Source organism: Hyperolius riggenbachi, chromosome 11 (genome assembly GCF_040937935.1).
Source record: "Hyperolius riggenbachi isolate aHypRig1 chromosome 11, aHypRig1.pri, whole genome shotgun sequence".
In the NCBI taxonomy this organism is placed as follows: domain Eukaryota; kingdom Metazoa; phylum Chordata; class Amphibia; order Anura; family Hyperoliidae; genus Hyperolius; species Hyperolius riggenbachi.
The window spans coordinates 24,490,564-24,513,356 of NC_090656.1; the positions used below are offsets into that span (position 1 = coordinate 24,490,564).

Sequence of the window (22,793 nt, forward strand, 5' to 3'; positions counted from 1 at the left end):
CTGATTAGCAGCCACCACTGTGCCAGCAGCAGTAACAGCCACTGATTAGCAGCTGCCACTATGCCAGCAGCAGTAACAGCCACTGATTAGCAGCCACCACTGTGCCAGCAGCAGTAACAGCCACTGATTAGCAGCCACCACTGTGCCAGCAGCAGTAACAGCCACTGATTAGCAGCCACCACTGTGCCAGCAGCAGTAACAGCCACTGATTAGCAGCTGCCACTATGCCAGCAGCAGTAACAGCCACTGATTAGCAGCCACCACTGTGCCAGCAGCAGTAACAGCCACTGATTAGCAGCCACCACTGTGCCAGCAGCAGTAACAGCCACTGATTAGCAGCCACCACTGTGCCAGCAGCAATAACAGCCACTGATTAGCAGCCGCCACTGTGCCAGCAGCAGTAACCGGCACTTATTAGTAGCTGCCATTATGCTAGCAGCGGTAAGGCCTGGGACTACCTACAAAGCACATTTGCAACAGTTAGGGACTTGTAATAGCATTTTGCAAGCAATTTTGTGAGCGATTTACCCGCTCCAATACATTAGAATGGAAATGCTTACGATCCATTTACATTGGCAGAGTGTTTAGGGAAATCGCTAGGGATAGAAAGTGTTCCCTAAACGTTTCATTTTGCCAGCCTCCTGCACTCTAGAGAACCGCAATATGACCCTTGGCCTAAAAAGTTTGGCCACCCCTGATCTCTGGCATGTGCTGGCAAACCAATTCTGAGTAATAAAGGCCACAACTCACACCTTATAGGAATTGTAATAAAGCCCTGTACACATGCTAGGTGGAACTTGGCTGAGGTGGTCGCTAACGCTATCTATTCTGTGTACAGCGTCCCCCCCCCCCCCCCCCGTAGATCGAGGTAGCCGATTGCTGGTGGCGAGCATTGTTCTCTCCACTCACCCCATCGATGCATCACTCGCATGCCGCTCTGTCGTACCTCCGCACTCCCCGCATAGCAACAGGAAGCTTCAGTAGCCAACAGGCATCTGTACAATGTCAGCCCCGTACTGTTACCAATGGGATCAGGTAACGATGACCTGCTGGTGACTTTCCTAGTATGTGTGTACGGGGCATTAGATCTGCTGCTAATGTCTTGTATGAAAGTGGGGAGAAGTCATGTGGGGGGCGCTTTTAGGCAAGTAGAATGTTCTTCACTAGAATTTAGGTGTTTTAGTTATTCATGCTTACTACCAAGCAAGACAAGTAATCAGGGCGAGTGTAGGTCCAGTATAAGACATGGGGAAGTGCCTCTAACTGGCAGAGCCAACTGTTTGTTAGCAGAGTCCAAGAAGTCTGTTTGATCCTCACTTTCAAGGGTCTGGTGTTGGAGAGCAAAGCACAGGAGGTGTCTGCAGCAATTTTAAGATAATTACAGGATGCAATTAAAACAATAACCTCTAATGAGCTACTGGATTCTGGCCTGATCATACTGAGAACTGTACTGTTATTTCTGTGCCTGGAGATACAGCTTTACCTCATAGGCAATCGTAATCCTTTCCTTGCCAAAAGCACCTGACACTAAACCATAACATTGTCCCTTTAATCTTCAACCTGAAACGGTCACCTAATCCTAACTGAAAGTACTTCAGTGATCATAATTTAAAGAGGAACTCCAGTGAAAATAATGGAATAAAAAAGTGCTTCATTCTTACAATAATTATGTATAAATGATTTAGTCAGTGTTTGCCCATTGCAAAATCTTTCCTCTCCCTGATTTACATTCTGACATTTATCACATTTTTACTGCTGGCAGGTGATGCAAGTGGAAGTAGCTGCTGCTGTTTTCTTTTTTGGCAGTTTGAAACAGCTGTAAAAAGCTATTTCCCAGAATGCAACAAGGTTCACAGGCAGGAAACTGCTAAGACCATGGTCCTCACAATTTCCTGTGGGAGGGGTTTCACCACAATATCAGCCATATAAAGCCCCCTGATGAAGGCACAGTGGGGAAGAGGCAATGCTCTGAGCGCAAAAAAAACAAAAAAAAAGGCCTCATCTCCACCCCAGGCTCAGCTTCCCCTTTCAAAGACATAGGAAGTAGAAATACTACAGAACAGGCACAGGAAATATAAATATGACAGAACAGACACAGGAAATAGAAATATGGCATGAAATAGAAATATGACAGAACCGGCACAGGAAATAGAAGTATGGAAGTAAAAGTGCAGGAATAGAAATATGGCAGAACAGACACAGGAAATAGAAATATGGCAGAACAGGCACAGGAAATTGAAATATGGCAGAACAGACACAGGAAATAGAAATATGGCAGAACAGGCACAGGAAATAGAAATATGGCAGAACAGGCACAGGAAATTGAAATATGGCAGAACAGACACAGGAAATAGAAATCTAGCAGAACAGATACAGGAAATGTAAATGATATAAATTAGTGGGAGGAGCTTGCCCTTGCAATGTGAAACGCTGCTGCACACACGTCCTGTAGCAATTTATGTGAAGAATATTTTTTGTAATCCTGAACTGTCTGGTGAGAAATTAAAATCACACCTTTTCTCACCGGAAAAAAACAAAAATCATGATATGTGGCCAAAATGGAACGTGAACCTTCCGGTCATGAAGCAGTTAAAGTGGAGCGCGTGTGAAGTCATGTCAGCGGAGGAGCTCGCAGGCTGCGTTTGGCGGGGAGATAAATTGTATATTCCCCGGTGTGGGGTGTATCACTGCCGAAGCTGGATACAAATTCTCACTACAAGCATTTAAGAAGCCTGATTAACATCCTCCCTAATCAAGAGGGGAACGTGAAGTGCGGCGGAGGAGCGCGGCTCGGCTGTCGCTACAAGAAAGGGAAAAAGGCATTTCCGAGCGGCGGGATTGAAGAATTACCGGCCCTCCTCCTGTCATTTAAAAAAGCTCCAGATACTTGTAAAACTAGGACCTGATATACCAAAGACATGGTGAGCTGTGATATAAGCTGCTCCGCCGTGACGATGGAAATTTAAAACAAATCCCATTCACTCGATTTACAAAGATCTGAGAGCAAGTGAATATTTGTGATCACACATCGCCAAGTCCTGATATGACCCAGTTATAGATAAGACACGACACAGAACATTTATATAGGATTTTTTTCCCGGCAGACTCAAAGTGTCAGAGCTACAGGCACTAAGGCACACTCTGTAGGCATTAACAGTGTTACGGAGTCTTGCCCAAGGTCTCCTTACTGAATAGGTGCTGGCTTACTGAACAGGAAGAGCAAAGATTCGGACCCTAGTCCGAGTGCTGTAATAACAGCGCAGGAGATTTGGGCGCAGCCGGCGCCATCATAGACCGTAATAGGAATTACGGCTGTGAGTAACTTCAGTGCCGTCAGAAGACAGAGCTGAAGTTGCTCTTAAAACACTATAATTTGTCCGTCAGCAATAGCTGGAAGCCAAATTACATCATACCCCACCATCCACGTGGACCTGGAGGGGGAATAGTAATTATGCCACCGGGAACTTGTGCAGAAGCAGGGTAAGCCATATACCAGCCATGCCCTGTGCCCAAGTCTCCCGGGGACCAATTCATACGTAGGCACCCTGGTCTCGTGTCAGAGGCAGAGCCCTTTAGGCTGAAGGGGTCACTATGAAATAGCAGGAAACGCCAATTTATATCCATTTCAGTGTTATTCCAAGAATTCTTTACAGCCGGGTGGCATGAAAAAGTATGCAAACACTAGTGCACATAACAGGTGGAGGGCCCTGAGCACTGCCACCACTCGGGACACCCAAACCTGCATGCAACACAAATGGGGGAGCGCAGGCCCGGAGCTGCCACCACCAGGAACTCACCCCCACTCGAACACTGTGAATCCAGCGCAGGAGAGTTGGGCGCACAGGGAGCAACTTCGGTGCCGTCAGAAGATGGAGCTAAAGTTACTTTTAAAACGCAATCATTCGGCTTCCAGCAATTGCTGGAAGCCAAATTATTTCATTTCCCAACATCCATGGCGGCCTGGAGGGGGAATAGTATTTAACATGGCAGAGACTTGTGCAGCAGCAGGATCAGCCATATACCGGCTGTATCCTGCGCCCAAGTTTCCTGCGCTGATTCCTCTCGTACGCCCCCTCAATTTAAAGAGACACTGAAGCGGAAAAAAATATGATATAATGATTTGTATGTGTAGTACAGCTAATAAATAAAACATTAAGAGCAGAGACATGAGTCTAATATTGTTTCCAGTACAGGAAGAGTTAAGAAACTTCAGTTATCTATGCAAAAGAGCCATTGAGTTTCACGACTTTCAAAGTCGCAGTGAGCTCTGTCTTCTGAAGCTTGTTATCTCAACTGTCAGTCACTGTATTTTCTTTTTCTCTGCAGAGAACAGGTCAAAAGTTCACAAGACTGCTTTGTAAAATCATTTATAATGCTGAGTAGTGTGTAAACTGCAAATATTAGAGAGTGACGCAATATTATTTAAAAAAAAAAACTATACATCTGAAAACAAACATATGAGAATATTTTCTTTGCTACTAATGTTCTGGTAATTATCCATACTATACAACCAATTCATTATATCAGAATGTTTTTGCGCTTCAGTGTCTGTTTAAGGGAGGGTTAGGTTGAGGGAGTGGTGGGCGCGAGTTCCTGGTGGTGGCAGCTCCGGGGCTCGCCTGCGCTCCCCTATTGTGTTACATGCTGGTTTTGGGGTCCCAAGTGGTGGCAGGGCTCGGGGCCCCTACCTGTCATGTACACTAGTGTTTGCATATTTTAAACGTCATTTGCAGCTCCTTATGCAGTTTATAGTTAGGAGAGGGGCAGATGAGAGGGAGTTTCCTGCACGCTGGTGCCCCCTGCTGGTCATATAGCCCTTGTCTATATGCGACTGAACCCTCTCCAACGATTGGCTGAATTGCTCAGCCTCTGCCCAATTAAGTACTGCAGACTGGGTGTAATGTATTTGCACTTCTTATTGGCTGACTGGCAGTTTGCAGACTCTGTAAGTGGCAGAGTGCTGTCTGGGAGTGAGCAATCCTTTTGCGTGTGGAATGAAAAAGTAGCGGAGTGGGGCATTATGGGGGAATGCAGGGCTGGTGCAACTCTGCTTACAGCATAGGAGGAGGATTAGGAGGCGAGCCGATGATAGCCGGGCGCTCACCAAAACTAGCTGGGTGGAGCACCTGGCTAAAACAGCCTGGGGAGAACACTGCATTTATTATACAGGTAACAAATCTCTTTTCACATCGCTGTAGCATATATAATAATTTTTACAATTAAATTGAAATGTTTTTAAAGTGACGCTGCAGTGGGCCACTCTGCCCATATCTAGTGATCAGGCCATTGAGTATATAGCCTCCCTACCACAGTAGCAATGGACGATTTCCCAAATGGGGCTGTACCGATTCCCAGAAGGCCCTACAGTCAGATCCGAAGACATAACAAATGATGTTTAAGTGATACCTTTAATGACTAACTGTACTGTACAGGATTTTTCTGCAAGCTTTCTAAACTTAAAGGAACACTATTAAACCAAGTGTTCTAAAATGACAATGTAGAAATAATGTCTAAGTAGCTGTGTAAACATTTTCCTACTTTTCATGTTAAATATTAGAGGCAAAAGCTGTAATTGATGTATGTAGATTTTAGCTACGTTTGGAATGTCTCATTTGCATAGGTGAATCTTTGCAGTCTGACATGCTAAGAACAGAGTAATATTGAAGCAGAGCAATGGCTCTGGTAACAGTTTCACACCATCTACGGTATTACAAATGTTTATGTTGCACAAAAGATACATTTCCTCTGCTTTCTGTAGAAAGCTCTCAGAGACAGACAGTGAGCGCTTTCTCTCACACACAGGCTCACAGATGAAGTGTGAGGGAATCCTCCCTCCCTTCATGATGTAGTCCCTCAGATTTTGGCCATCACTAAAAAGTGTGAATGGAATTTGATAATAAACAAAGAGATAAGAATAAAAATGTATACAACAATACTTAGCAGCACTTCCCAAACAATTCCCATCTCAACTGAAACAAACATGGTAATTGATTGTGTTCCTTTAAGTTTCTTCTTCAGGCATGTTTCAGAAGTGGATCAGAACCATGCAAAGTAGTCAAGATATATAAATATACAACTACAGTCAGATCAGAATCCAGCTGCATATCTCTCAACTTTTTCAGATTAAAAAAGAGGGACACTTAAGCCACGCCCCTGCCACACCCCTAACCACGCCCCAGCATAACCCTAGTCACGCATACCGTAAAGATTCCATAAGAAAAATATGTTTTATAATTCAAACCACACTGGTCCTTGCTATCCAGGTTTCTTTTTCTTTCATATCAACATTTGAAAATAAATATATTAAAGGATGAGAATGAAGTTTAGAGTCAAACACATTTTTTCAGCAGAAAAATACATATATTTACATAAATCTGTACATCAGTCCTGAAAGAGGGACAAATGAGGAGGAAAGAGGGACAGAGGGACCTGGCTCCCAAACAGGGACTGTCCCTCCAAAAGAGGGACAGTTGGGAGCTATGCAGCTACAACACACCTACTAGATCCCTCCAGGAATAGATGTCACTAGGGGGGCTGTGTGGAGGCGTGGCTGAGGAAGACTGTGCCTAGGGCAGGAGTGGGTGTGGCTAGCTTCCAAACCAGGCAGCCAAATGTGGGGAGTGATTGGTGCTTAATAGAGCCTCATAAGTGAAAGTGGTGGTAAAACAGCTGTATGGTATACCTCACTGCCACTTGCTTGTTGTCAAGCAATCCTCTATAGATATACTTTAACCCTTTCGGTACTGGCCGCCTAACCCTCCTTCAGGACCAGGCATTTTTGCAGAAGGGGGGGGGGGGCGCATTTGGGGGGTCAGGCAGCCGGATGTCTGCAGGGTCTGGCTGGGCTGTCTCCCCCCTGTGTGGCCAGGTGTCCCCCCTTGTCAGCAGCAATCACTCACCTTCCAGGCTCCAGCGACGAGCCGCAGCGGATCCCTTCGCTCCGGCTGGCATCTCAGCTCCTACTGCCGCTCAGTTCTGGGTCGCGGCTTGATGACGTCATCAAGCCGGGACCCGATGCTGACGTCAGAAGGAGCAGAAATGCCTGCAAGAGCGGTGAGAGGCGCCGATCGTCGCGGGAACGGCAGGGAGGAGAGTGGATCCTCTTCTTTCCCCCCTACCGCCGCAGCTGTCAAATTGATCACTACGATCCGACGGCGATCTTAGTGATCACATGATCAGCAGCCATATACAATGGCTGCTGTTCACTGAGGGGAGATGCCAGCTGTCATATGACAGTTTAATCTCCCCTGTCCGGTGCGCACGATCGCGTCGGGACGGTTCGTTAGCGTGGATGTTGAATCAACGTCCAGTCAGAACGGTAGCACCACCTGCTGGACGTTTATTGAACGTACTTGGTCCCCATAAGGTTAAAGTTGTTGGAAATTTAGCATTTCTTTTTTGCTCTAAACAGCATTCAAACAATTAAACACAGCACTTGCTTCTTCAGTGGAAAAGCTTGTTGTTCCATTGAAGAGGTGATAACATTATCTATTGTTTACATTTCTTTGTCTGTTGCAATTAGTAAACATTTGCAGCAGTGCTGAAACTGAGCTCTCTCTCTGCTTCTTGTATGTGTGCAGCTGAGAAGTGATCACTAGATAGATTTTAATATTTAAATACAACATCTATGCAATAAAATGCAATAGCAGCTTTCAGAGCAGATATACTGTACTTTGGGATCTTGTAATTTGTAAGCAGATAATATTACTTGTGCACAAAAGCAAATATGGTAACTGTATGGTTAATAATTAAGAAACACATTTTTATTGAATTAAATGTTGGAGTTTTATCCCTTTTTAAGCCACAATAATGCTTTTTCAAAGTATTTAATCAGCCCTGTGTTGTTGTAATGAATAGTGACATGGCAGCGGCGGTGAATGGTGTTACCACCGCAGCTGCTTCTGATTCTCTGCCTGCCAGTCTCCCCGCACCTCGGGCGTCTAGCACGCCGAGGACGGGTGTCTCTGCTGCTCACAGGGTTGCATTAGCGCGCGCGCGCTCACCGTCAGGATCTTTATGCCAGGAGGAGGCGCGTCAGCTGACCGGCTGGTCGGCTGACGTCAGAGGGCACGCTCGCCGCTTCTGATTGGCTGAAGTGCGGTGGGCATGCCTCAGGGGTCTCTTCCGCTTCTTAAGCACGGCGGATTCAGTGGCAACTTGTCTGCTGTTGCAATCACTTCGTGTTAGCGCTCAGACCTTAGTTAAATCCGGTGTGCTTTGATCCGGGAGGAAACCGGGGATTTCACACAGTGTTAGGATTTGTGCATTTACTGTTTATTATCTGTGTATGACTCTGGCTCGTTCTGACTATTCTTACTCTCACTGAATCTGTACCTTTGCCCATCTGATCTTGTTGCCGACTGCCTGTTAACCGTTTCCTCTCTGCCTCTGCGTATCTGTCTGACTCCTCTACTCTCACCAGAGGGCCCTTGACTCTGGTGAGAGGCACTGTACTGTTAGTACCCACCAGCTCCTCTGGTGGGGTATTGCCAAATCTGTCAGTACTTAACGTTTTGCACCAATCACTACACTCAGTACAATAAAGTGTGACTAAGGTCACGATAATTCCTCAGTGTTGGCTATATTTGTATTATTGGTGATTCTGCAGATCACCATATAATCAGATATAGAATCTGCATTGTTTGGTGATACTGCAGATCACCAAATAATCAAAACTTTGTACTTGCTGACACCAATCGTTACAGTTGTTTACTGCAATTTTATGGCCATGGCAGTTCTATGGGAAATTTCAAAGTCAACTCTGGGAAGCTTTTATGAGGTAGTTTAGGAGGGGTTAGATGGCCATACACTTCTAGACAGCCACCCGATGTGACAAAAAAAATTATCTTTCTGGAATGGATTCAGAGAGGAATTGACTCCTACCACACACACAACACATCCATTTCCAATAGATTCCAGAAGGGACTCTACTGAACCGTGATTTAATTGTAGACACCAACCTCAAATTTAGTAATACATCAGGTGAACTGATTTCATGAGCAAGTTTGAAAATCCTATGGAATTGGTCCTTGAGCTGACAATAGTTACACGTGTTACCACTCAAATGCACTTGCTTAAACGAGTTACAACTCAAATAAAATTAATGCTCTTTAGTTATGTACAAAAAAAATACATATTTAATGATGTATGAATGTGAATTTGGTTAATAGCTCAGCTGGACATTTCATCAGTGACAACTATTATACATAAAAGATCAGATACGTATCCATCTGATTACAGCAGCCCAAATAACTTTTTTTAATTGGTGTATATTTTTAGTTTTTGGTGGACTATGCGCTGCCATTGGTGTGTACAGAAGTTATGTATTACGACTTACATAACTTTAACAAAACATTTTGTTAATTACAGTTTAAATACTATTCTCCCTCCGAGTCGTCGCAACTCAGAGGAAGAGGTATTTAGGGGTCTGGTAATCTCCGAATTACCCGATGCGCGGACAAGAGCATTACTGCTATAGCCAGGACAAGCTTCGACGCTGGGAGGTCTGGCAACAGGCTCCAAAAAGCCCTGTTTCGAGCGGCGAGTGGTGAGGCGGTCGGATTCGGCGTCACAAGGCTGATTCCTGACCAATTTCAGCATGAAACCGATCGGGAATCGGCCTGTGGTGTATGGGCAACCAACAGATCTTTCTGTAATCAGATTAGATTAGAGAGAGATTTGTTTCTTGGTCGAATCTGCCCATCATCGTTAGATGTATGGCTACCTAAAGGACCACCATCGCGAAAAAAGTGGGCAGTTAAAATCTGACAGAACCGACAGGTTTTGGGCCAGTCCATCACTTCATGGGGGAGTCTCAGGATTTTCTTTATTTTCAACAGCATTTCCTGAACAGCAGTTGCGAAGTCAAACTGACAAAATAGTGTGCGAGTGAGTAGGGAGGCTGGCTGGTATCTTACTATTTTGGCAGTTACACTGCTGTTCAGGAAATACTGTTGAAAACAGAGAAAACCATAAGAATCCCCTATGAGGAGATGAACTGGTCCAAAACCTGTCGGTTTTGTCAGATTTTATCTGCCTTCTTTTTTCGTGATAGTGGTCCTTTTAAGCCTATTGATCAAGGCTCTTCTCCCCCACCATTTGGACTCATCAACAATACTTATCCCTACACTATTTTGTGTACCATAGTTGATGTCCCTGTATAACACTGTTTGGTGTTGTATCGTCTCCCCTATCTATTATACTGTGGTGTGTAATAATTTTAAACTTTCTGGCAGGGGTCACACTTACCGGCTTTCGTACGCGTTTTCTGCACAGAAAAACTGACTTCAACTGAGAACTCATGTTAATCAATAAGCAAGGTCACACTTTAATGCAGATTTCGCATGCAGAAAAAAACCTGACATCTTGCGCAATTTGTCAGTTTTCTCTATAAATTACATTAGCTGCTGTAAGGCAGGGGTCACACTTGTCTTTCAGTTTTCTGCAAAGTGTAGAAAACTGAAAGACAAGTGTGACCCCTGCCTCTAAGTAAAGTTTAATGATAATCTGTCTGAGATCCATCACAGACTTCAAACTTTTGATAGGGGAAATATTCCAGCATGATCCTATTGGCTGACAGTCTGATGTCAGTTTAGGCAACTTCCATCTTCTGCTTCTGGGCCCACATGCCTGACGGCCAGAGGCTGCTGGGAACACTATCACCCAAAACGATCATGAATGATCACTTCAGCCAACAGAAACTTCTGAATACATAAAATTTTACACTGCGCCCGAGAGAAAAGGAGGCACATTCAACATTTTGAAAAATTAGAGGACTAACCCTGTAGGCTTTAAAACCGGTGACAACTTACGTTTTTTCCTGTGATCAACTAGCGTCCTTGCTTGTTTGGCGGAACATTTTGCAAACCAGTTGTCCCCGAGTAACACGTTCACTTCGTTGGTTTTGACAAGCCGGCCTGGCATGAATGCCAGAGGGCCGAACGGTACCTGCGAGACAGACATGGATATAAGGAGTTTATACTGTGTGAAAGGATGCAAATGACAATAAACAAGTCAGGCAGGATGAAGGGATACGCGTGAACCGCCCTACCAGCTACACCCCACCTATCATTCTGATTGAGGTGCTCAGGCTCGTTCAGCAAGGCTGTAAAGGCACTGTTGTCAGATTGACCTGAGGAAGCGGGATGTAACTTGCAAAACACGTCGTATACTCTTAGTGCTCTAATAAAGCGACAGTAAACACTGGCATTTTTCTTCAGGAAAGGTAAGAGTTAAGCGGGCCACACACTCACCGATTTCTACCATCGATATACGCCAGATTCAACCACTCGAATGGATGAAAAATAGCATTTAGCCTGATGAATCCACTGATCGAGCGATTTCTGTCAAGCCATATTCTGCTCATCATCGCACTGCACCTCCTCCCCTCAGCCTGTGAAAACTCCACTCCTCTCTCCTCCTCGCCTCTGAAATCTCAGGCTGGTAATGCCGCCTCCTCCTTCGGGAAAAACCTAATACTCCCTAGACTGAGCTCCCATGAGCACTTGCTACATGGTACTCAGAATGCCTAGGCGCAGGAGGAGCTGGGAGCGAGGCTTGTTTAGTTTATAGGGCATTACATTATTTAAAAAAAACAAAAACTTAAAAAAAAAGTATTTGGCTTGAGAAATGCCCTATATGTAAGGGGCACATTAATGCAATGAGTAAAAGCTGATCTCGGATCCCTTTAACACCTTTATGCACAGGCACTGATCTGCTAACAGAGCCCAGATCACAGGGGTAAATGTATACGCAAATTACCAAGGTGGCACTCTGCTCTTCAGGTCTGTGCACCCCTCCATGCAATTGATATCCTTCATGCATGCAGCAAGCGTCACCAGCTTACCACATTCGCCAGCTGTGCCGAGTTGGTTTGGGAGCCTCTATTTTCATTGAATTGCATCATGCAGCAAGTGTCGCCAGGTGGCGCTGTGTCTCCTTACACAGCCATCTGCTGTGCTGCAGCTACTTCCTATGGCTCCCGATGCATGTCAGCATTGAGCCCTGTACGGAAGCTAAAGCAGCCCAGCAGATGGCTGTGTAAAAAGAGGACGGCGCCACTTGGTGATGCTTTCTGCTTAATGCACTTTAATGAAAATAGTGAGAGGCCCGCAGACTGAGGGTTGGGGACCCCTGTTTTAGATGATCCTGGAGTTCCGGGAGAACCGCTATCGATTTGTCATTCTGGTCAGCCAGTCTTTTTCACACATTCCCACCACACCATAACATCAAGAAATGACAAAACCACTCATTATGGTTATTTTTCAGCATCCTATTGAAAACTGCTGATCAGTTACGTGACCGGCCACCCCATTGCTGATATAGCTCCCTCTCCCCCCAGTGGCAGTGGCTGGATAGTGTAATGGTTAAGGGCTCTGCCTCAGACACAGGAGACCAGGGTTCGAATCTCAGCTTTGCCTGTTCAGTAAGCCAGCACCTATTCAGTAGGAGACCTTTGGCAAGTCTCCCTAACACTGCTACTGCCTATAGAGCGCGCCCTAGTGGCTGCTGCTCTGGCGCTTTGAGTCCGCCAGGAGAAAAGTGTGATATAAATGTTATTTGTCTTGTCTTGTCTGTGTCTGAAACATGTAATCCCAAATTAACTCCATTGACTCTGTGACCAGTCAGGAACAGGCAACTGGAGGAAAGATACTCACCATGATGTTGTAGGAGAGCTTATCCGGCAGGGTCCCGAGTCTCTCCTGCAGAGCGTCATAATCGCCTTCTACCTTCTTCCTGGGAAACACAGACAGTCCTGTCAGCAACACAGCAAAGTCCAAACACAACAAATCATACATAAAAACCATGACCGAGCTGTCTAAAGAATCGCACAGACAAGGGAAAACCGTCACCTAAAACAATCCTTCCTGATCACTTCAGTCGAGTTTACCCACACTCACTGTAACCAGCGATGATCAATGAGATGCAAATTTTTCCAAAATTATGCAAATTTCTATGCAAATGTATGCAGTTTGAAAATAGACCAATCAATTTAAACCCAGGTTTAAATTGATTGGTCCATTGTCAAGCTGCATACATTTGCATACAAATTTGCATCAACTCTGAAGAATTTGCATAGCTTTGATCATCCCTAACTGTAACCAAACACTGACAAGCTCTCTTTAGGCATCTTGCATGCTGGAGGGGTATGAAGCTCAGCATTTCCTCTTTGTTCTTAAAGGATTTATCAAGGCATTTTAAAAGAAAATAAGTGCTACTTACCCGGGCTTCCTCCAGCCCCAAGCTCCCAGCATGTCCCTCGCCGCAGCTCTGGCGTCAGCATAAAACCTACTACCCCCAAGAAAATTGAATAATTACGTGTAGCAGAACAGCAATCAAACAGTTAAACACAGCACGTTGTTCTTCAGTGGAAAGCTCCATCAGCTTATGATCTGCATCCGAAGAGTTGATGACATTTTCTTTTGTTTTCATTCCTTTGTCAGATACATTAAATAAACATTAGCTTAACTGCCAAAACTGAGCTGTGCTGAGCTGAGAAGCAGAAAGAGCTGAGAAGTGATCACTAGATAGATTTAAAATACAAATACAGCAGCTATGCAATAAATGCAGTGGCAGCTTTCAGAGCAGATAATTTGAGCCAATCTAGTCAGCTGGAAGAGCAAACCGTTTCTGTACCCTGTTGACCCATTGTGGGACTGCACTAAATGTAAAGCTAGGCACAGGAAAATCTCCAGGCGAGCCAGCAGGGGAGGAGCTGTGGGAGACCAATGGCCGTCTAGCGCTGCACTGTATTAAGCGGTATAGTGTGACGGGACTCGTTATAGGGTGTTGTTCCCTCGGAAGGAATCTAAGATCCAGTTCAGACAGACGGCTGCTGACAACTGTCCCCCATGTTTACCGTTTGGAGTTGATTTAAATGGGAGCGTTCCTCTCAAAACTTTTACCGTTAATTGCTGAAGCACCCCGGTCGGTCGTGGTTTCCTGGACACAACCTGTAGCTTCTGGAGTCTGCGGCGTTTGTAGGTACATTTTATCCCCCTGGGCTCTAGAAAGATTGTGTAGGTAAATCTTCATACTACATGAAGGTGGTAAGAATGGCCAATCATAATTGAAAGTGTGTACCAGGCCGGATCACACGGACTGCTCCCAGCGGCTTGTTTCGTCACAGCCAGATGCTTTTCTGCTACTGCTCAGGAAAGTGTTTGAAATAGCCTGTCATAGCACTGAAAGTGTGTACCAGGCTTAAAGGATACCCGAAGTGACATGTGACATGATGAGATAGACGTGTATATACAGTGCCTAGCACACAAATAACTATGCTGTGTTCCTTTTTTTCTTTCTCTGCCTGAAAGAGTTAAATATCAGGTATGTAAGTGGCTGACTCAGTCCTGACTCAGACGGAAAGTGACTACAGTGTGACCCTCACTGATAAGAAATTCCAACTATAAAACACTTTCCTAGCAGAAAATGGTTTCTGAGAGCAGGAATGAGATACAAAGAGGAATTTTTAGTGACGGTCACTCTGTAGTCACTTCCTGTCTGAGTCAGCCACTTACATACCTGATATTTAACTCTTTCAGGCAGAGAAAAAAAAAAAAAGAAAAAAAAGGGAGCACAGCATAGTTATTTGTGTGCTAGGCACTGTACATACACATGTCTATCTCATGTCACATGTCACATGTCACTTCGGGTATCCTTTAAATTTAATCCGTGCTGAAGCTCGGGTTCAAAATCAGACCTTACCCTGAACAGAGGGAAGCCTCAGGATCCTATTAAGGATCCCTCGGTGATCTGAATCTTCCCATTGCTGAGCACGGGCCCTGCGCGTCGGGCATCACAAAAAGGAAATTACATCAATATTTAGTAGATCCTCCTTATGCAGAAATTGTAGGTTCCAATGAGAGTCTGGATTCTGGTTGAAGGTATTGTGGACCATTCCTCTTTACAAAACATCTCTAGTTCATCCAGGTTTGATGGCTTCTGAGCATGGACAGCTCTCTAACTCACACCACAGATTTTCCATTATATTCAGGTCTGGGACTTAGATGGCCATTCCATCATTGTACTTGTTCCCCTGCATGAATGCCTTAGTGGATTTTGAGCAGTGTTTAGGGTTGTTGTCTTGTTGAAAGAACCAGCCCTGGCGCAGCTTCAGCTTTGTCACTGATTCCTGGACATTGGTCTCCAGAAACTGCTAATACAGAGTGGAATCCATGCGTCCCTCAACTTTGACAAGATTCCCAGTCCCTGTACTGGCCACACAGCCCCAAAGCATGATGGAACCACCCCCATATTTTACTGTAAGTAGCAGGTGTTTTTCTTGAAATGCTCTGTTCTTTTTCCTCCATGCATAACGCCCCTAGTTATGCCCAAATAACTCAATTTTAGTTGCAGCAGTCCAAAGCACCTTATACCAAAATGAAGCGGATTGTCCAAATGTGCTTTAGCATACCTCAAGCGGCTGTTTGCGCTGTGGGCAGAGAAAAGGCTACCTCTGCATACAGCATCTACTTGTGTAAAGTGCGCCGAATGGTTGAACGATGCACAGTGGACTCCATCTTCAGCAAGATGATGTTGTAGGTCTTTGATGCTGGTCTGTGGGTTGACTGACTGTTCTCACAATTCGTCGCTTCAGTTCATGCGAGATTTTTCTTGGTTTGCCACTTCGAGCCTTAACTTGAACTGAGCCTGTGGTCTTCCATTTCCTCAATATGTTCCTAACTGTGGAAACAGACAGCTGAAATCTCTGAGACAGCTTTCTGTATCCTTCCCCTAAACCATGATGGTGAACAATCATTGCCTTAAGGTCATTTGAGAGTTGTTTTGAGACCCCCATGCTGCTACTCTTCAGAGAAAGAGGAGGGACACTTACAATTGATCCCCTTAAATACTCTCTCTCATAATTGGATTCGCCTGTGTATGTAGGCCAGGGGTCACTGAGCTACCAAGCCAATTTGAGTTCCAATAATTAGTTCTGAAAATTTTGGAAACAAAATGACAACAGCGCCCAAATGTATGCACCTGCCTAATTTTATTTAAACAATTATTGCGCACTGTAAATGCAATAAACTTCATTTTACTTCTCAAATATCACTGTGTGTGTCTCCTATATGATATATTTAACTGACATTTTTATCGTAACAACCAAAGAGAAAAGACGCCTTAGAGGGGATCTAATTAACATGTATAAATACATCAGAGGGCAATATAAAAGCTTGGCGGATGAGCTTTTTTGTCCCTAGGCCTTCTCAAAGGACATGATCTGCGCATGGAGGAAAAACGTTTTAGCCATTTATTTAGGAAAGGGTTCTTTACAGTAAGAGTGATTAAGATGTGGAATGCATTGGCACAGGGAGTAGTTATGGCAAACTCTTTAGCTGCATTTAAAGGGGGCTTAGATGCTTTCCTTGCATTGAAAGACATCCATGGCTACAATTACTAGGTAATGCCCAGTGCTGTTGATCCAGGGATTTTATCTGATTGCCATCTGGAGTCGGGAAGGAATTTTATCCCTTTTGGGGCTAATTGGACCATGCCTTGTAAGGGTTTTTCGCCTTCCTCTGGATCAACAGGGATATGTGAGGGAGCGGGCTGGAGTTGTACTTTGTTCTCTGGTTGAACTCGATGGACGTATGTCTTTTTTCAACCCAAATAACTATGTAACTATGTAACGATTTATACAGGAAAATCATGACAATTAACAATGTTGCCCAAATTTTTGCATTCCACTGTATCTAAATTTGTACCCGAGCTTCGACTCAGGTACACTTTAAGGTAGTGGAAGCATCAGACACCACCCCCACTGTCCTCTGACTGAGGGCTCAGCCACATTATAAGCGCTTTTCTGAGCACCGGTGACTGATTAGCGCTTTGAGCGCTTTTTTAAAAATTGCTCCCATTGACTTTCATTAACCTCCCTGGCGGTAAGCCCGAGCTGAGCTCGGGCTATGCCGCGCAGGGGGAGATCTCAGCCCCTGGTGGGGCGATTTTTAATCTGTAAATTGCTGTGCGCGCAGCCAGCACTTTGCTAGCCGCGCGCACAGCTTGATCGCCGCCGCTCTGCGGCGATTGGCCGCACGCAGCGGCGAAAGAGGGCCCCCCCCCCCCCCCGCCAGAGCCCTGCGCTGCCCGGACCAATGAGTTCCGGGCAGCGCTATGGGCTGGATCGGAGGTGTCTGACGTCAGGACGTCGGCTGACGTCCATGACGTCATCCCGATCGTCGCCATGGCGACAGGAGAAGCCAAACAGGGGAACGCGTTGTATACGCGTTCCCCTGTTTGCTATAGATGCCGGCGACGATCGCACTAGAGGGACACATGCGCCCTCTAGTGGTGTTTCATGTAGCTACCACTCTGGTAGCTTTACATGAAACAAAAAAAAAAAAAAATTTAAAAAAAAGGTTTTTTTGCCAATTTGGCAAAAAAAATTAACCGCCAGGGAGGTTAATATCATTGTAAAAATCACCACAATTGCACTATCGCATACGTGTAGAATTGCAGCGATTTTTACACAATTTTGTACTCTATTACACATTGTTCATGCACAATCTGAACCAGGTTTATGGGCGATAGACAACACCTCTGTGTTCAATGTGCACAACATTCTCAGTGGATTCCCTGCAGCTCTGTGGGGAGTGCATATGTAGAGTATAGTACTACTGTGTAACAAAGTAAACCTGAGACAGATGAAATTAAAGTTTTATACATACCTGGGGCTTCCTCCAGCCGCCTTCAGGATAATCAGTCCCTCGCTGTCCTCCTCCACCACCTGGATCTTCTGCTATGAGTCCAGGTACTTGAGCCAGTCAGGCGTAGTGCGCATGCACACACTGCCGCCCAGAGCATACTACACCTGCGCAGCACTATTGCGCAGGTGCAAAACGCTCCTGGCTGTGGGAGCGGCACGCGGCCTGACTGCGCTGACTGGCTGAATTACCAGGACTCATAGCAGAAGATCCAGGTGGTGGAGATGGACAGCGAGGGACTGATTAGCCTGAAAGGGGCTGGAGGAAGCCCCAGGTATGTATAAAACTTTCCTTTTCATCCATCAGAGGTACCCTTTAATTCGTAGTCATCAAACCAAATTTTAACAACATATCAAATTATTTGATTTCATGAGCAAAGATAGTGCGTACATTTGCATAAATCAGCATCAATGCAGAATTATTTCCATCTCGTTGACCGTCTCTATTAGTGACACAGCTACACATCTTTATTCTTACAGCCTAGATGTTGTTTAGTATATATAAGAGATTCCTGTGTACACATCATATATACAGTCACCATCAGATATTTATATCTGAATTTAAAAATACGAGGACTGCTTTACTGAAGCAGCACAAGTAACTCATTTTGATTGGTTTATTTCACTTTTTGTGGACTAAGCACAGCTATTACTGTATATATAAATTATTTATGATGACTTATCTGAGCAATAGAACATTTTATCATATTTTCTATTTTAATTACAGTTTAAATTCATCAGGCGTCCATTTTTCCCCTGACTCCGACTCCAGGCACCCATAATTGCTCCAACTCAGACTCCACAGCCCTGGTACAATCCCTTCGCTATTTCTGTCCCCAGAGTAACGCCTTAACACTTTGCCTGTTGTGACTTTCAGTACAGGAACATTTCCAGCAGCAAGTGATGTCACTCCTCCAGCACCACACAATGGCATGTGGCAGAACACCACTGAATTTTAATATTTAAAAAGATTTTAATAGTAAAAGCTGCTCGCGGACTGGCGGCTGGCTTGTAGAAACAGAGGCGGCGTGGCAGCCACACGGCATGCCCCTGAGGTCTGATGTCACGCCAGGCCATGACCTCAGCACTGGTGTGATGTGAGGTCACCGGGAACCTCACGGAATGGACAATCAATCACGTATATTTTTTGAGCATTTTCTGATTCAGTCTTTCAGGAAAACATAAGAAAGCCAATTACAGGGTTAGCGTTCTTCAAGACCTATATTAGGGCCCCGACCTGTCACCGACAGTATAGAGGCACATCCCCAACACCCCCTACACACACAAACCTAAAAATGCACATTAACGATCTAATTTCCCATGTGATCTGATATCGTTGATAGCACCTATTGACAATGAATAATCGGTTTACCAAATCGTCCCATTGATCTGTTTGGATTGATTCCTTAGCCGATCATTGGATTGGGTAAGTTTTCCTTGCCGTTTGTGGGCCCTGTGACAAACACCCCCCAGATAAACAATTTATAAAAGTAAAACACTGTGGTAGTGTCTCTCTTTTTGAGGATATAGAGTTCTAGAATAGATCAGAATAATCAAGTAACAAGGGCAAAATCGGAACGATTAAATTATTAGTTTTATTATAAAGCTGTACACAAAAAAATATACATTGAAGCTGGCAAATATTTCGGGCAGCTGAACAGATTGGTTGGATATGAGAAGAGGAGACACCAAGAGCACAATATAGGGTAGTATGTACTGGAACTGTGTAGATTAAGGTGTAAGTACAAGTTTATACTCACAAATCTACGTTACCGTCCAGGTAACAACTGTATAGGCAGGTGGGGAGTACAAGACCTGTCCCCACTCGAGAATAAGAAGTCACTCTCTGTAGTGCGGAAGAAAGGGGCCAAATCCCCTCCACTAGAGGTGGACACAATGGTGATACAGATGTACAGAGGCACCAGAAGTGTAAAAACTCATAAAATCTTTAAAACATGGTGGGTTAGTAGGTGGACTTAAGGTAGACACAAGATGCTGTTATTTCAAACAATTTTACATACTCCATTTAAGTGCAATGCGTTTCGCGGGCATATCCCACTTCATCGGGCAATAAAAAGTAGCTCCTTTTTATTGCCTGATGAAGAGACACAGAGGCTACACCGTACACCTGTACACCTGGAGGGAGGGGCAGGGGGGGGGGGGGCACAGAGGTAGCTGAATACTGCCTTCCATCAGGAAGGAGGGGGGGGGGGGTCACACAAACAAATTGGCTCATTGAGCCAATCCCAGTGATCCCAGTACCATGTTTTAGAAAAAAGAAAACTCAGGCCCTGTTCTACCACATTGCGGCCACTCTGCATCCCTTTAAGGCTTGATTCACACATGAATCTGTATATTTCCAGTCCAGTACTGTCCTGTAAGTTTTGCATCAGTTTTCTATTACCGGTCGTTTTACCTGACTGGACCGGATATGTATACCTCTTATGTGTGAACACAGCCACAGAAAATGGATAGAAAACAAATACAAAACTGCCAGGGCTGGACCGGAATGGAAATGTACAGATTTGTGAGTGAACACAGCCATATAAGCACATACAAACATATGCTAACCGTCAAACACTGACCGGACACCTTTTTGTGTGTGAACCAAACCTGCAAAATGGTAGTGTTAGTGCCTAGTGATTTTGTTCTTGGAGCGATCGCGGTTAGTGCTTCTATATATTCTATATATACTGATCACGATTGCTCCCGAATCGCCCCAAAATGCTGCAGGTAACGCGTTTGGTGATTTCCGCTAATTGTGAAGTGCCGGGAATCTCTGGCAATGAGATCACTGCCATTAGCTTTCCATTGCACTTGCGCTTTGAGGATTAGCAGGTATCGCCCGCTAAATCGTACAATAATATAAACACTACTAATTCAGCAGAATAATTAGATAATTATCGTCCCAACTCCATAGAGCACGGAGCAGCCTAAATATAATGCAGCAGAATAGTAGTAATACAAAGGTTCGCTGCTCAGTGAAAAGGATAAGACACTATTGTATCAAAAAGGCAGTTGTGACAGCTGCATGCAAAGGTCTGTCAGAGTGATAAAATCACAGGGCCTGGGGCCCGCTAATCGCCCTAGTGAGAACGGGCCCTCAGAGGCTTTGTAAACCATACACATTATATTTACCTGCACACAGGGGTGTGCCAAACGGGCGGGGACTGCTCTGGAGGAGAGTTAGAGTTCTGCTTTAAGATTGACGGATATACAGATTATCTCTAGACTGTGACTCCCATCAGAGCTGAGGGTGAGGGAAGTGAAAGAGACAACACAGTCGCAGTTCATAGGATTTGAATTCCATTGACAGGTCTACTGATGCGTGCTTAAATAAAATATAATTAAAATGAGGCCGATTAATAATTCATCGGCACAAAGGTTTCTTTGATTAGCGGCACAAGGTGAGGAAATGAGCCGATCTTTATTGCCGGGAATCTACGCTGAAAACGTTACTATTTCTTCATCATTTCTTTAAGCCTAGTAACATTTTAATTTCTAATACACGAGGAGAAAAAAAAAAAAACCACACACACACACACACGACACGACACACCACACACCACACACCAAAAAGGGCACCTGGAAAAAGGGTGTGGGGTATAGCCGAAATGTTACGTTTTAATGCAAAACCACATTTTTATTTTTAGGGGTTGTAAACGAAAATTTAGTGCTAAATAGGTTAAACAAACGGAAATTAAATGGCAAAATACCGTCTATAACGAACGAATTCTGAAAAGAAACGTCAAATAGCGTCTTTAACAAAAACTATATTTACACTTGTATTAAGCATAGCAATGCAATGGTAGGTTTTACAGATATTTTACTGTAATTATACCTAACTGTAGGCTCACACAGATCTCTCCCTATCCCTAACCCCTAGACCCCCTCTTTGTTTAAATATACATAATTTAATAAATTGTATATATTACATATATTGTGCTGTAACTATACCTAACCTTACTTTTACTCTCCCTGTACCTATCCCTAACCCCTAGATCCCCCTGGTGGTGCCTAACCCTAACCACCCCCCTGGTGGTGCCTAACCCTAACCACCCCCCTCCTGGTGGTGCCTAACCCTAACCACCCCCCTCCTGGTGGTGCCTAACCCTAACCACCCCCCTCCTGGTGGTGCCTAACCCTAACCACCCCCCTCCTGGAGGTGCCTAACCCTAACCACCCCCCTGGTTGCATATATTATAGTGTGACGACCATGCAAAGTAGCAATCAAAATGTTGCACTTTCACCTCGGAAAAAGCTTGGCGTAAGCCACGCGAAACGGTCGTCGGGCCGTGCACCCCCTGGCACCCACCACCGCCATCCTCCATCTACACCCAGGCACCATTAGAGACACTTTGGTATGACTTTTTGATTGCTACTTTGCATGGTCGTCATATCTTGTACATGCTTACTACTTACTGCATGATTTGTGTCATGTTTATACATTTTTTGCCACATTAAATACTATAGTGCCGGATTTTCTCCATGCTATTTTTTCACGAATATGCTGTTCTGTTTCAATCCTGAGCACATAGTTGTTTGGGTGTCAACCAAGATCCTGCTCCGAGTGCCCGCCAACCCTCCCACATATCTTATATATTATAGTGTAACTATACCTAACCCTCCCTGTACCTATCCCTAACCCCTAGACCCCCCTGGTAATGCCTAAACCTAACCATCCCCACCGCACAAACACCCTAAGCACATATAAACAGTAATATATGTAATCCTTAAAATACTTCTCTACAAATAACATGAATAAAATAATTTATATATTTGTAATAGAATAAATAGCCTTAAAATAGCCTTAAAATCACGTATACATTATTATAAATAGAGAAAAGTATATATAAATATATACAATACAATAGATAGCCTTACAATCACGTATGCATTAGAAATCTTAAAATAACACTAATATTAAAACCGATATTTTAGTAACTATAATCAACGCATTATAAGTGCAAAAACAAAGTTAATACCAAAAGCTATATATTTCTAATACAATAAGGTTGAAAACGGTATTTACACATTATACAAATGAAAACAAATTTTTAAATGATCAAAAGAAGTGTAAACAAAAATG

At 44.3% G+C, this 22,793-nt stretch overlaps 1 protein-coding gene across 1 annotated transcript in view; it reads right to left on the reverse strand.

Moving 5' to 3' along the window:
• URI1 (URI1 prefoldin like chaperone) overlaps positions 1 to 22,793 on the reverse strand; it is a 178,994-nt gene that overhangs the window by 96,120 nt on the left and 60,081 nt on the right. Inside the window, exons 3-4 of the mRNA XM_068261065.1 lie at positions 12,657 to 12,735; positions 10,812 to 10,947 (exon numbers count right to left, since the gene is read on the reverse strand). Of these exons, the coding sequence (XP_068117166.1) occupies positions 10,812 to 10,947; positions 12,657 to 12,735 (215 nt within the window). The remainder of the gene's footprint in view (positions 1 to 10,811; positions 10,948 to 12,656; positions 12,736 to 22,793) is intronic.